Here is a 13,700-nt window from a genome sequence, read left to right on the forward strand (position 1 = left end):
TACTGGCATCTGGTAGGCATAGACCAGAGATGCTGCTAAACGTGCTACAGTGCACAGGACAGCCCCCATCACAAAGATTTATCTGGCCTAAAATGTTAGTAGTGCTGAGGTCAAGAAACCCTCCTAGATTAATTTTCTTAAAGCCCAAGTCTTTTAAATCCTGGTCCAGTATCCTTCTTATCCTGCCTCCCTTGGTTGGCCCTGCATGTGGTTTTCTCTCCTTTTCCTAAGTAACATTTAGAGCAGTTAATGAAAGTGACTAGCAGCCTAGTCTAACAATTTTTCTTGAGGTGTCCTTTTTTAAATATATACATATATATTTTAAAAAATTTTTTTTGTTTTAAAATTTAAATCCTAAATTTAGAAAATCTGTAGCAATCACTGCTCTCATAGATGGATAGGGGTGCCGAAGTCGGGGAAGTGGGGAGGGGTCCCCTCCATCAGACCACACTGATGCTCAGTGTCAGACTCAAAACTTGCACTTGGTGCTAATGGCTTTTCATTGTCTTTAGGGCCTTTTCCGAATTGGGGCTGGGGCCTCCAAGTTAAAGAAACTGAAAGCCGCTTTAGACTGTTCTACTTCTCACCTGGATGAGTTCTACTCAGACCCCCATGCTGTAGCAGGTGAGCTCCAAGGAGCATCTGCACATCCAGTCACTCTCAAGGTGGTGGACGAGTCCTGTCTCACACAGACCATCAGTTAAAGATCCACTTTTAATTATATGCTCAAGTGACAAAACTGAAATGGTGTCCTGATAAATGTCCTTAGTGTGTAATATAATGCACACACACACATCCATCCTTTCTATTCCTTTTTTTGTCTTTTTTTTGTTTTCCTGATTATTAAGTAAAGGTGAAAGTAGCTTATTATGCAGATATCTTGATATCTGCATATCAAAATCCAGATCTACCTTAAGATCCAAAATCCAGATCTACTAGAAGAAGTGATGCCTGTTAAGAGGATGGCTTTAAAGCTAATTTTATTTTCTTTTGACCTCTCAATATATTTTTGCAAGGGATGAATTTGCTTTAATGAGCATTTCATTCTCTAACCACTCCTGCCAAATTAGAATTTGTTTTATATACCCTGGAAGACTGTAATGGAGATAATTTCAATTAGCAAAATAATATGTCCTGAGATTCTGAGCCATAGCCCTTTTCATACTCAAAAAGAATGTTGATGATTTCAGGTGCTTTGAAGTCCTATTTACGGGAGTTGCCTGAACCATTGATGACTTTTAATCTGTATGAAGAATGGACACAAGTTGCAAGGTAAGTTTAAATAACACACAGTTTTAAAAGTTAAAGGAAATGGTGTCATATCGTGCCCCATTAGTAAATCATTTCATTTTCAGGGATCATAAAATAACATCAAAATAGTATATTTTTAAAATAATGTGTGTTGTACCAGTTCTTTTTTACGTTTAGAGTGAAAATATTGAGTATTATAATTATTAGTGTGGGAAGGTCACTGCTTATGCACTGGTTTGAGTTTGTGTGATTTATATGGATGAAGACATATAATGTCACCCACATTAATGGTTGGCTGGTCCCAAACCCTCTTTATACTGAAGGGGGTTATGTAACTAGGATAAGTGTCCTACTGACCAGTGCCTGTGGAGCTGTGTGCAGACTCAGCTGTGCAATCATATAACGGTGACATAGTTAATAGTTAATGTTTACTGAGCATTTACTGTGTGCTAAGTACTGTACTAATCTTTACACCCATCACCTCCTGTAATCCTCAGTTAACGTTATAAAAGGCATATGTTGCTGTTATCCTCATTTTACAGGTGAGGAAACTGAGGCTTGGGAAGGAACAGGGCCAAGGTAGTAGCAAGTGATTGGCAGAGCTAGAATTCAGACCCAGACCCAAAGGCCCTGTTCCTATTCTTTGTCCCTTCACCTCCGTCCCCAGCTTTGGTCTGTCTAGTAGTTGGTTTTAAGCAGGACAGCCTTGTTGAAAAGTCTAGAGGCTTCTCCTCAGCCGGCCGGCCAGCCGGCCTCCTTGTTGCCTTTTCCCTCCTGGTTCTGACTCAGTTTCTCTCTGAAGGGACTAATTCCTCACTCCTAAGGGAGGAGGAACAAGCCTCACTTCTGCATCTGTCCCCTTCCCACACCGGCAGGTACCGTCACCTCTTCTTATCAGACAGGCCACGATTAGATGTAAGCTGTTTGTTTCCAAAAGCGGGATATGACTCCATCCTTTGTCGCTTTAACCATGGGTTTGCATTTGAGCTTTTTGCTGTAATTGAGGAGTGAGAGACTTTGTCCTTGGTATATGGTGAGGTTTTTGAGTTCAGAGACAAGTTCTTGGTCATTGTTGTATTCTGGAACCCAACCTGGGCCCAGCCTGCTGTAAATATCGATGTTTATAGCATTTGTCTAAATGGAACCCAGCAGTCAGGGCCAGGTAGGGGAGGGTTGTGGGATTCTTTCACTCTGTCTGTTCTGAGACTCCTTACCTCTTCCCTGTGAGGAAATAAGCTTGTAAAAGGTGTCTGTCTGTCTGCGTATTGATTCTGTAGTTGAGAAATGTGAGTGTAGGCCTCTATCCCGGTGGTACATTGGCTGGCCTCTAAAGGATAATTGTGTTTAACCCCTATCTGTAACTCTCCAGAGTGGTTCAGTTCTGGAGGATGTTTCAAGTCCAGAACAGTACTGTGTAGGCAACTTCTAACACTTCTCCTAGTGGAGAGTGGATCCTGCTCTACAGGATCTGCTCTGTGCCTTGTTTGTGTCTCTGAAAGTTTGTTCATCGAAATTGTATAGTACAAGAGCTCCAGTAATTGTTTCACAATAGGAAGGGGCTTCTAGATCTGGGGCCTGGAGCAGTGTTGAGAGCAAGGAAAAAGCCAGCGGTCAGGGTGCCTAGGAACCTGGCCACCAGATCTGCAACTGAGTTGGCCTCAGTGAAGCCGTACATCAATATACACATATTCTAGATAGAATTTGTAGTGGTGTCTTGTCTCCTGTGTGCCAAGCATTGGTCTAGTTGGTTTTGCATGGTTATGCCGCTGAGCCTCAAAATCAGTCAGCAGAATCAACATTCTTTCCTGTTTTGCAAATCAGGAGATTGGTGAAGTTAACTAACTGCTCTTAGATAAATAATGAGTTCATTGGTATTTGACTCCAAAGCTGTTTATTCCTGAGATGTGTGCTGTTTCTGAACTGTGCTTTCTCTGTCACATGGAGGCATCACTGTAAATGTAGTGTATTAACATAGGTATTAGTAAAATACATTTTAATAAATCATTATGCATAAAAATTTTTTTCTTAGTGTGCAAGAGCAAGACAAAAAACTTCAAGATTTATGGAGAACATGTCAGAAGTTGCCACCACAAAATTTTATTAACTTTAGGTATGTATGATTGGCTGCTGTAAATTAAGCCACAAAGCTGCAATGACTCTGGAGTGAAGATAGGTTTAATCCCCAGTTTAATTCAAGCATACTTGACACATTAAAAAAAATACATTGGAGAATAGTTCGGGGCTGCTGGGGTGGGATTTGATGCGTATCATTGTGATGCACCAAAGTACCAGAATCATGTGTGGCATCAGTGCACAAGTTGTCTCATCACTTAGCACTGCAGCTACTAGCAAAACATTCTTGGGAAAAGTTTGGGTGACTCTGAAAAGTTCAGAATCTGAATTGTCCAGTATATTAAAGGCAAATTAATAGTTGCACATTCTGTAATATCTTTCATATATGCAACAGAATTTATTTGTACATAGAGCATAAATCATCCTACTAAATACAATTTCAAAGAATAGAGTGTATATATTACTTTATGTAATACCTGTTTTTCTAAGAAAATTTACCATGGGACAAACTTTTGGAATTTAACCTCTATTTTCCCTTTGACTTAAAATGTGACTTTGAAGAAGCATAGGGAAGAGGGGAAAACGTGCCCCCAAGGAATAAAGTCATTTAAAAGCAAACAAAGAAGATGTTCTAGGAGGACGTGGTCAGAAACCACAAACACTTTACAGGTGGTATGTCTGCTCTGTTACCTGACCTTAAATTCAGTTTTGGGCTCTATCACTAAGCTAACCTAAATATTCTCCTTTAATACCTTAAGTGTCAACCTTGCCTATGAGTGGAAGGTAGTTACAGTGTCCCTCATTGATTAGTTTAACACACCCAGCTTGGAATTGCAGATACTTTTAATCTGTTTAATGTATTATGGTGGGATCTCATTATACTTCTCAGTACGTGGGATTGGGCCTTTCATTTTGTTTATTTTACTCTAAAATTTTTACCTTGTATTGTTTTTTGAATAGGGAGTGCATTCCGATGTTTCAAAACTCAGAAGGTGTAGAATAAAAAATCTCTCTCCTGTTCCTGTCCACCAGCCACCTAGTTCCTCTCCTGAGAAGCAGCCAATGTTTATAGTTTCTTATATATCCTCTCAGCAAGAGTTGATGCATATATAAGCAATTATATTCACATATACCAATGCGCATGCATTTCTTTTTCTCTGTTACCCACCTGCTTTTTTTGTAAAGCAAATGGTAGTGTATATTGTATGCCTCGTTCTCCTTCTTGCCTTTTTGGCTTAACATCTTAGTGTTTTTGCCATGGTGGTACATAGTAATTTTTTACAGTTGCACTGTATGCCACTGTATGGATATGTTGTAATTTATTTAACCAGTGCCCCGTTGCATATGGTTGGGTTCTTAATTGTTTGCTTTCATACTACTATATATAGACATAAAAGAGTGTATCTATAGGATAGATTGGATATTTTCATAATCACAACATAAAGCAATATCAAATACAGTTTTCTTTAAGCAATATACCTATGCTTCTATTTTTTAAAAATTATATTTGTATTAAAAATATATCAGGCCCAGTATTAATCACATTGTAATTTAATTAGGGGTAGCATAGATAAGACATAAATGAGAAATGGATTCAAAATGTACAGCAAATGTAGGTTGAATCTTTGAGATCTACATTTGAGCTATTTTCTTCTTCCAAGCCCCAACTAATCTATTCTTTGAAATTAAGAACACAAGGAACATGTAAAATGCTTCACCTAAGCCAGATTCTGATTTAGTAACACTCTGAAGTTAGCTCTGAGCAATCTGAGATTGAGCACCTGGGCAGTAAGAGCATATTCCTGCAAGTATTTTAGAGGAGGTGCCTTCCTCTTCTCTTGTGTTTCACAGGTATTTAATCAAGTTCCTCGCAAAGCTTGCTCAGACCAGTGACATCAATAAAATGACTCCCAGCAACATTGCAATTGTGTTAGGGCCTAACCTGCTATGGGCCAAAAATGAAGGGTAAGTACTCTTTCTGAATATCATATTAATTTAATTTCTTCTTTCCACCCAATAGGACAAATAGAAATATAACTTAAGATACCCATTCTAGTTTACAATGCACTTCAGCTGACATTCTCAGAACACAGCTGTGAGCTGGGTGCTGTCCCAGAGGCTGGTCGCACAAAGATGTCCCAGTTCTCAAAGTGCCTGAGCTCTTGGACAGTCAGGCAGCTCAACAGCTACAGTATGGTGATAAGATACACAAACATTTGTGTAAGTGTCTGTGATATTGTAGTGATAAAACTTTACCTCCACCCTCTTACAGTCTCTGACTGGGCCTGAGAATTGAGTTGACATAGGACAGATTCACAGGAGAAAAGCATACAGGTTTTTACGTGTACATAGGAGCCCCCATAAAAATGAAGACCGAAAGAAGCAATTAGAGCTGAACACTTTATAAACTGTGTTTCCAAAAAATAGTAAATTGTGAAAACATGACAAGACAGAGGGGCTTGGGCTAGGGCAGCTAATTGTTAGAAGTGACTAGGAGGGTCAGGATTAGTTCAGGAGGACTAGTTGGTATAGATTTCCCTTGGCCTCAGCTGCTGTGTCTGGTGATAAGAGTTTCTTGCCTCCTGGTTAGGGAGGGCATCTTTCACATGGGAGCTTCTCTTCTCCTGTCAGGAAGGAGGTCAGAGCACACTTCTTGTATCTGCTGTTTTTCAAGTGCTGTTAACTCAAAATAACCCTATGCCGAAGTGGCACATTTTGGGGCAATGTATTCTGCCATGCTTCAGTATCACAGACATAAAGTATGGTGGCAACACAGATGAAGGATGCAATTCAGGCTGAGAAGTTAGGGGAGTTGCTCAGGTTAGGAAACGGCACCTGAGCTGTAGGTTGATGAGTTATGTTTCCCACAGACGGGATGTGGATGCACCAAGACAGTGGGGGCATGGAAGGGCCTGGTTTCCAGCATTAAGGGACATGTCACCTGGTCTTATGGAACTGGAAGACAGGGGACATGAGGCTGTGGCTGGGTAGGCCAGAGCCAGGTGATGGAGGGCCACACATGTCCTGCTGAGGTGCTTGGAACTTATTTCCCGAGTTATGGGGGAGCCATCAAGGTTCCTAAGCAGAAGAATGTCTTAATTAACTTGTATTTAGAAAGATAATTTTGTTGGCTTTGAGAAATGTAGATTGACTAGGGGAGAGAGGCCGGGCAGAAGAGCTAGAACACTTCTGGGAAATAGCCACTCCGTTGGTGGCACTGCGATGATCTCACTTAGTCCTCACAAACAACCTTGTGAAACAGGCACAACTGCCCTTGTTTTTGCAGATGAGGATGCTGAGTCTTACAGAGCACAAGTGATTTGCTTCAGGCTGCACAGCAGGGGGGTGCAGGAGCCCAGGAGCTGGCTACAGAGCCAGTGTCCTTAACCATCCCTCTTCCCTGTCTCCCGTTACTGCTCGTCAGCTTCTTAAAGTCATGAACCATTCAGGTTTCCATTAAAAATGCAGAGACTTTTGGAATCCAAGTCTTTCATTCATTTACTCTCTCATGTATGTATGCCTAATCTCATTTCAGAAAGTATAAGATTACTTACAAAGATCTAATGTCATAAAGCAAAATTAAAGATAAGTAGATATACAAAGGTAACTACATTTATGCACCATGTGAGTTTCAGGCAACAACGGACCACATACGCAATGTGGTCTTGTAAGATTATAATGGAGCCAAAAAATTCCCGTAGCCTAGTGACGTCACATTGTAGTGCAATGCGTTGCTCACGTGTTTGTGGTGATGCTGATGTAAACAAACCTCCGGCAAAATATGTGCAGGAAGAGGTGCCTACCTTACCCACAGGGTGACACTCCCTCCCGGAGGAGTAGTTCAGACTTTTAAGATAGAAAGCCAAGCATTTGACACATCAGTCCTGACCACAGGTGAAAGGACTGTTATCTGCTTTGGAATTCATGCATTTTTAAAAACTGTTTATGGTGTACAACATGATATTTCGATACACGTCTGTGTTGTGTAATGATCAAATCAGGGTAGTTAGTATCGTGTTAAGCATTTATCATTTCTTTGTGATGAGTACATTTAAAAACCTTTCTTCTGTTTTGAAATATATACTACAATATTGTTAACTAGTCATCCTACTATACACTTGAACACCAAAACTTATTCCTCCTGTCTGACTATGACTTGTACTTGTTGACTGATCTCTCATCTTTGCCCTTTCCTCCTGCACCCCCCAGTCCTCTGGTAACCACCATTCTACTCTCTAATTCTATGAGCACAGTTTTATAGATACCATATATGAGTGAGATCATGCAGTACTTGCCTTTCTGTGCCTGGCTTATTTTAGAATTCTCACATTTTAAAATGATTTCCATTCATCCCCATAGCAAAATAATAGGTAATAAAACAGTTAGCTAACACTCACTGAGTGCTTGTTAAGTGCCAGGCACAATCCCTACCTGTAATTTAATTTTCACAACTTTCTGGGGGTGGTGGTGTTCTAATCCCCATTTAACAGATGAGGAAAAGTAAGGCACAGAGAGACTTAGTAACATTAGAGGGCCCATGCTAATGCAGCTAGTGGCCAGTGTAGACAATAGGAAAATTTATTGCTGTTCCCTTTCATAATAAATTTTTGAACAATACAAAATCACCTAACACCACATTTTTCAGTACATGCGCCTGTCCTTAAGTGATGCATGACTGTATATAGATTGTGTCTTTAGCAAATAAATTCCAGGTAGACTAAAGAGTTAAAACATAAAAAGTGACGCCATAAACGTGGCAGGTAAATGTTTGTTACCTTTTGGGATAAAGAAGAATTTTATAAGCATAAAAACAGTACAAGAAGCAATACATTTAAAATGTCTAGATTTGGCTCTGTAACAGCTAGGAACTTTTATATGTCTGAAGGCAGCTTAAACAAAAGGAAATTCACAAACTAGGAAGAGTTCCTCCAAAAATATGCAGAATATGTGAAAAGGTCTTGCGAGTCAATGGACAAACAGTATCTCTTCAAAAAGAAAAACTGGCAAAGGACATGAATGGACAGTTTCTCCTCCGTCCAGCAGTGTTCTAAGACATGAAGACTGATCAGAATCCAGATGGGAGGAGGGTGGGAAGAATCCTTTGCAGACAGAGCTTGCATTTTAAGCTGGAATTCAAAAGGATCTAGAACTTCTGCTTGGTTGGAAAATGGGGTGAAAATGTTCTGGTGGGTAGAGAGGTCAGATGATAGATAACAGGAGAGAAGAGATAGGTTTGAAGCAGTCAGACTTGAGATCATGCTTCTTGGGAATTCCGTGTCCTCGTTTATAAGATAGACCTCATAACAAGTTGTTATAAAAATTAAATGACGTAAAGAACCTGAAGCATGGCAAGTGCTCAGTAAATGTCAGACATTTTGCAGGTGGTTTGCTTTTGTGGTATCTGACCCCCAATAGGAATATGGGCTTGACAGCAGGGATAGCAGTTCTTATTTATTTTCTTCCTTTTGAGCCCTGACATCAGACACTTTCAACTTCTGAACATCCATCTCGGGACCAGTCCATATATATGACACCTTAAGCCTAAATGTGGGGGCTCAGGTTCCCTGATGTAATACAAGACACGCTGTAATAAAGCATGCTCTTGCTGACATTGTAGGCAAAATTGGTTTTTGGTGATCTTGGGTCTTAGCAGATAGCAACCACATGTGACACTGTTCCAACGGGAAAGTGCAACCCTTGTTCTAAACCAGTTTGAAGCCAGCATTTTGACATACCATCATGCAGCATCACTGCTCACAGGTGCCTGTGCGCACTGGACACTGTAGTAGTTGTTGCAGTGCAGACTAGGGTGCCACAGCCAAGTCGGAGTAAGTTTTTTCCTGGCGATCACTGCCACACTCATAGGCAAAGACCTGTGGATTTAATTTTCGCATCTGTATTTAAATATTTTAGTCTTTACAAATAATTGAATTGCCCTCACACAACCTGTAGAAATTAGAGGTGGCCTAGCGGGGGAGGTATTTTAATTTTGTGAATTTGCTTTGCAGAACACTTGCTGAGATGGCAGCAGCCACGTCTGTCCACGTGGTTGCAGTGATTGAACCCATCATCCAGCATGCTGACTGGTTCTTCCCTGAAGGTAATTATTGTTCAGTTTCATTGACTGCCAAAGCAGTGTGACAGTAGTGTAAAAAGTCTTTAAATAAGAAAATACGTCAGTAATTTCTTCATGATTACATAATTGGTTTTACTTTTTCTTTTCTTTTTTTTTTTTTTTGTCTTTTTCGTGACCGGCACTCAGCCAGTGAGTGCACCGGCCATTCCTATATAGGATCCGAACCCGCGGCAGGAGCGTCGCCGCGCTGCCAGCGCAGCACGCTACCGAGTGCGCCACGGGCTCGGCCCTGGTTTTACTTTTTCTATTTTCTTTCCAGACTTGGTTCATTTGCATTCTTATTTTGACATTATGTTCATCATATTATTTTGTATTTCAATTAGTTTCACTAAAACACATTCCACCAACATATATGAATACATATTGAATACCCACTTGGTGCCATATGTTTGCTGGTGAGACATGCTGTGTTCCCTGGAGGAACTCGGGCCACTGGAGAAGGTGGCCACTTAAACAGATAAATGACAATATGGCAAACTGGAAAGATAGGTGGATGGGGAAAGATTTGACAAACCCAGTTACTGGGAAAAGAGCCAGGGGATTGCTTTATAGAAGAGGTGATATTGACTATGCAGGGGTTTTCCACGTGGCAGAGGGCTTTTCTTTCTCTAGCTAGATCACTGGACTTGTGCACAAGTGGAAGATAAAGCAGGAAAGGTTGATCGGGGCCAGTTGATGATGGTCTGAGTTGGCTAGGATTAGGATTTCATTCTCTAGGCGATAGATTTTCAAACTAGGTTTGTTGCAGTCCTGGGATCCGCAGAGGTTTCCATGACCCCATTTTGGGGGTTTGGGTTGGGCAAGTGTTGGGTATCTGGACCTCCCACCCCTACTCCCCAAGAGCGGCCCAGCTGCCACATCCACTGGAGTGTGAGCTCTCGATGTCAGGGCTCTGCCTGTCTTTTTTTCACCACTGTCTTCTGTCCTCAAGAATCACGCCTCACTTGTGTGAGTCCAGTCAAGATGTGCTGAATGGATGAATATTAGCATTCTGCCCAGGATTTCCTTGGAGGAAATGATTGTTGCAAAAAGTGCTGTAGGTAGTATGGGCTAATGTTATATTTCTATTTTTTTATCAAAGTGTAAATATCTGTTACTTTCAATGACTCAAATAAGTGATCCACACTCGTTGTCCTCTTGTGTATTCCATGATGTTGTTTTTTTTTTTTCCTTTTCACAAGAGAGGAAGCAGAAGAGTTGTGTGTATTAGGAGTCATCCTCCTCCCCTTCTCTGGCTCTCTTATGGGAGGGTTGATTAACCCATCCTGAGAGACGGGCATGCCTGGAGCTTCCCCTCGTGAGGAGTGAGGGCTTCTGCACTGAAGAACGAGGTTCCTGTCCTGGTGGGGTGTTTAAGGCTCCCTCGACCCTTGTACTCTGTGTCTCACACACTTGCTTATTTTTCTTCTCGCAGAGGTGGAATTTAACGTCTCAGAAGCATTTGTCCCTCTCACCCCAAATTCTAATCACTCATCCCACACTGGCAACGACTCTGACTCGGGGACCTTGGAGAGGAAGCGGCCCGCCAGCATGGCAGTGATGGAAGGGGACTTGGTGAAGAAGGAGAGGTGTGTTTGGAGCTGGTCCTTCCCAGAGCAGCAGTAGATATCGTGTAGAGTCGCTAGAGCCCCAGTCTCTGGTGCTGGCTCCGTGGACTTGTGATTTGAGAGTGGCTCCTGTGCACCCATGACTGATAGAGGCCAGATAGCTTCAGGAATTCTGCTGTAGGTCATTCCTGACATTCATGTGATTGTGAAGTAGGTAGGCAGCTTGTCAGTTAACATTCATCCCATGTGTAGGTAGCCTTTACTCGGTGGTCTGTGGTAAGCCCTGCAGTGGAATGACATCATACCATGTTACAGATTCACCTAAATGTACTTAATTGGAGGAAAAGAGAGAAAAGAAAAAGAATGAAATAGTATGGGCTTTTGTCCAGGATTGAGTGCAAGAAGAGCTCACCTCTCACAGTGAGTTGTATGATTTGGTGTTTCAAGGGATGTGTTTTTGGTAAAAGTTGGCCCCACAATGGAAGCCAACCACTGATATTCAGCTGGAGAAACCTCAGTATCTGCCAGTCCTGGTAGGAAAACTCTAGCTGTGTTGATTTCAGTGAGAGGCAGCATTGCTGTTCTCCACTGCAATTTGTGGCACGTTCAAGGGTCGTTAAGACTGTTTGTAATTTTCACCTCCAGATGCCAACCTGTCCCGCATGTGTGAGGAAATGCCCCTGTATCCCACAGTCATGCTAGTTTAGGGGCCTATATGAAGTAATGCACTTTTCTCACATATGTGTAAATACTATTGCTGGAAGTAGTTTTACATTAAAGTTAAATAGCAAGCTCTTATTTAATTGCTCAATCTCATAGTAAGGTATTTTGTTGTTGTTGTTGTTTTGCTTTGTTTTGGGTTTTTTTACCCATAGCAAAGTGCTGTACTTTCCTAATCTGCCATTCTGAAATCCACATTTATTTTGTGCAGAAGTTTTACTTAGTCAAACCCTCATTCACACATTCAGTGCTGTTCCTGATGAAAAATTCCAACCTCAACAAAATTAGCATTTATGTATTTTGAGTTCTAAATTTTGACTCATGCAGTACTGTGAGTCTACTTGGCACATGACAAACAATTCGTAGTTATCAGCCTGGGTGGAATCTACCTGCCAGCTGCACCAGTATCAGCACCACACTCGACCGAGTGAGCCACGGGCCGGCCCCAGCTGCACCAGTAAACAGGAGCTCAGAGAGCCATGTATCTTTTTATTTTTTGAACTAAAATGTTTTCAAGTTCATACACCAATGGGCTTAAGTGAAAAGTGACTATTCCTTCTACCCTATTCTGCAGCCCCACCCCCTTCCCAAAGCAACTCTTTTTTCAGTCCCATGTATCTTTCTGATGTCTTCTTTGCACATGCACATAGGATGGATGTTTCCACACCTCATCTTAATTCAGAGGCATGTGCTGAGCTGACCTTACATCACCACTCGTAGGCCTTCCAGACTCGGTTTTGGCCTCATTCCCCAAACACAAAGATCTGAGATGGGAATTAGGTAGTATGGAAATAAACACATTAATAAGATGTCACTTGAGAAGAGGCCTGTCTGTTTGCTTTCAGCTGTTCACACCCAAATTGATCAAAGATGTTGATTGGTACCAGGGCTGCTGGCTTTGCTCAGGTGTAAAGCCAAGTTGAATTGCTTGCCTTGGTAATAGGGATGACTGTGAATCCAGTCCTTGCTGCTTCTCTGCATGCTGGGCAACTCGGGTGGCTGTCCCCATGTGTGGTTTGAGCACATGGGCTCTGTGGACCAATGGGCTTCTGTCTCAGTAGTCGGCTCGCATGGTGTGTTGACTGTTTCTTCTCTCTGTGTAGCTTTGGTGTGAAGCTTATGGACTTCCAGGCCCACCGGCGGGGTGGCACTCTAAATAGAAAGCACATATCACCCGCTTTCCAGCCGCCACTCCCGCCCACAGATGGCAGCAGCTTGGCTCCAGCGGGCCCAGAACTCCCTCTCCAGAGCTCTAGGGCTGAAAGCAGCTCAGGGGGTGGGACTGTCCCCTCCTCTGCGGGCATACTGGAGCAGGGGCCGAGCGCCGGTGACAGCAGGTAAGGAAGCCGAATTCTGCTGCCAGCAAAGGCTGGATGCCCCAGCTTTCTTGCAGGTGGTGGCCTTTGGGCATGGCATCCACACCCAAAGAATTGCTCTGGCATGGAGTGAACCCCATTTGCTTTCACTCCTCCTGATGGCAAAGGATAGGGAAAAAAGACTGCAAATTGCTTGCTTCCTTTCCTGTTTTCAAAAGAAAGCAACATTTGTTTGCTTTCTTTGCCAGCCTGCTTTGGACCCAGCAGATGTCCAGCAGTATGATAAACCTCTTTTACGTGTTTGGTGTGTGCTGCCAGTGTTCTTGTACCATGTGCCTGCTGTCATCCAGTGTGCTAGCTAGCAAACATCTGAATGTAGCAAGTTAAGTGATAGTGTTCCTGGCATTCATTCACTCACTCACTCATTCATTCATCAAGCAAACAGATTTACTGAGTAACTGATTTGTGCCAGGTACTAAGACTACACCCTCTGAAACCCCCCACCCCCCACCCCCCACCCCCAGCTTTCAGTCTTGCAGGGGAGTTGACACACCAGTACGGGGTAGAAAATAAGATGGTAGATTTTTCTAAAAGGTTCTTCTGGTTGCTTAAGCTTTTGGTAAGCCACCTGCAGAGGGCTGCAAATGTATAGCAACT

The 13,700-nt window shown here is 42.2% G+C and overlaps 1 protein-coding gene across 10 annotated transcripts in view; it reads left to right on the forward strand.

The window, feature by feature from the left end:
- The window catches only part of ARHGAP17 (Rho GTPase activating protein 17), a 79,779-nt gene that overhangs the window by 50,876 nt on the left and 15,203 nt on the right, over window positions 1–13,700 (forward strand). For 8 of the 10 annotated variants that reach the window (XR_010023844.1, XR_010023845.1, XM_063099207.1 and 5 more), the window contains 7 exons: window positions 513–624; window positions 1,191–1,272; window positions 3,281–3,361; window positions 5,176–5,289; window positions 9,333–9,424; window positions 10,875–11,028; window positions 12,831–13,064. Coding sequence is in view for 8 of the 10 variants with exons in the window: in XM_063099207.1 (XP_062955277.1) it covers window positions 513–624; window positions 1,191–1,272; window positions 3,281–3,361; window positions 5,176–5,289; window positions 9,333–9,424; window positions 10,875–11,028; window positions 12,831–13,064 (869 nt within the window). In the remaining 2 variants the exon portion in view is untranslated. The remainder of the gene's footprint in view (window positions 1–512; window positions 625–1,190; window positions 1,273–3,280; window positions 3,362–5,175; window positions 5,290–9,332; window positions 9,425–10,874; window positions 11,029–12,830; window positions 13,065–13,700) is intronic. The other 2 variants (XM_063099214.1, XM_063099215.1) reach the window with 1 other exon arrangement.

This window comes from Cynocephalus volans, chromosome 6 (genome assembly GCF_027409185.1).
Source record: "Cynocephalus volans isolate mCynVol1 chromosome 6, mCynVol1.pri, whole genome shotgun sequence".
NCBI lineage: Eukaryota > Metazoa > Chordata > Mammalia > Dermoptera > Cynocephalidae > Cynocephalus > Cynocephalus volans.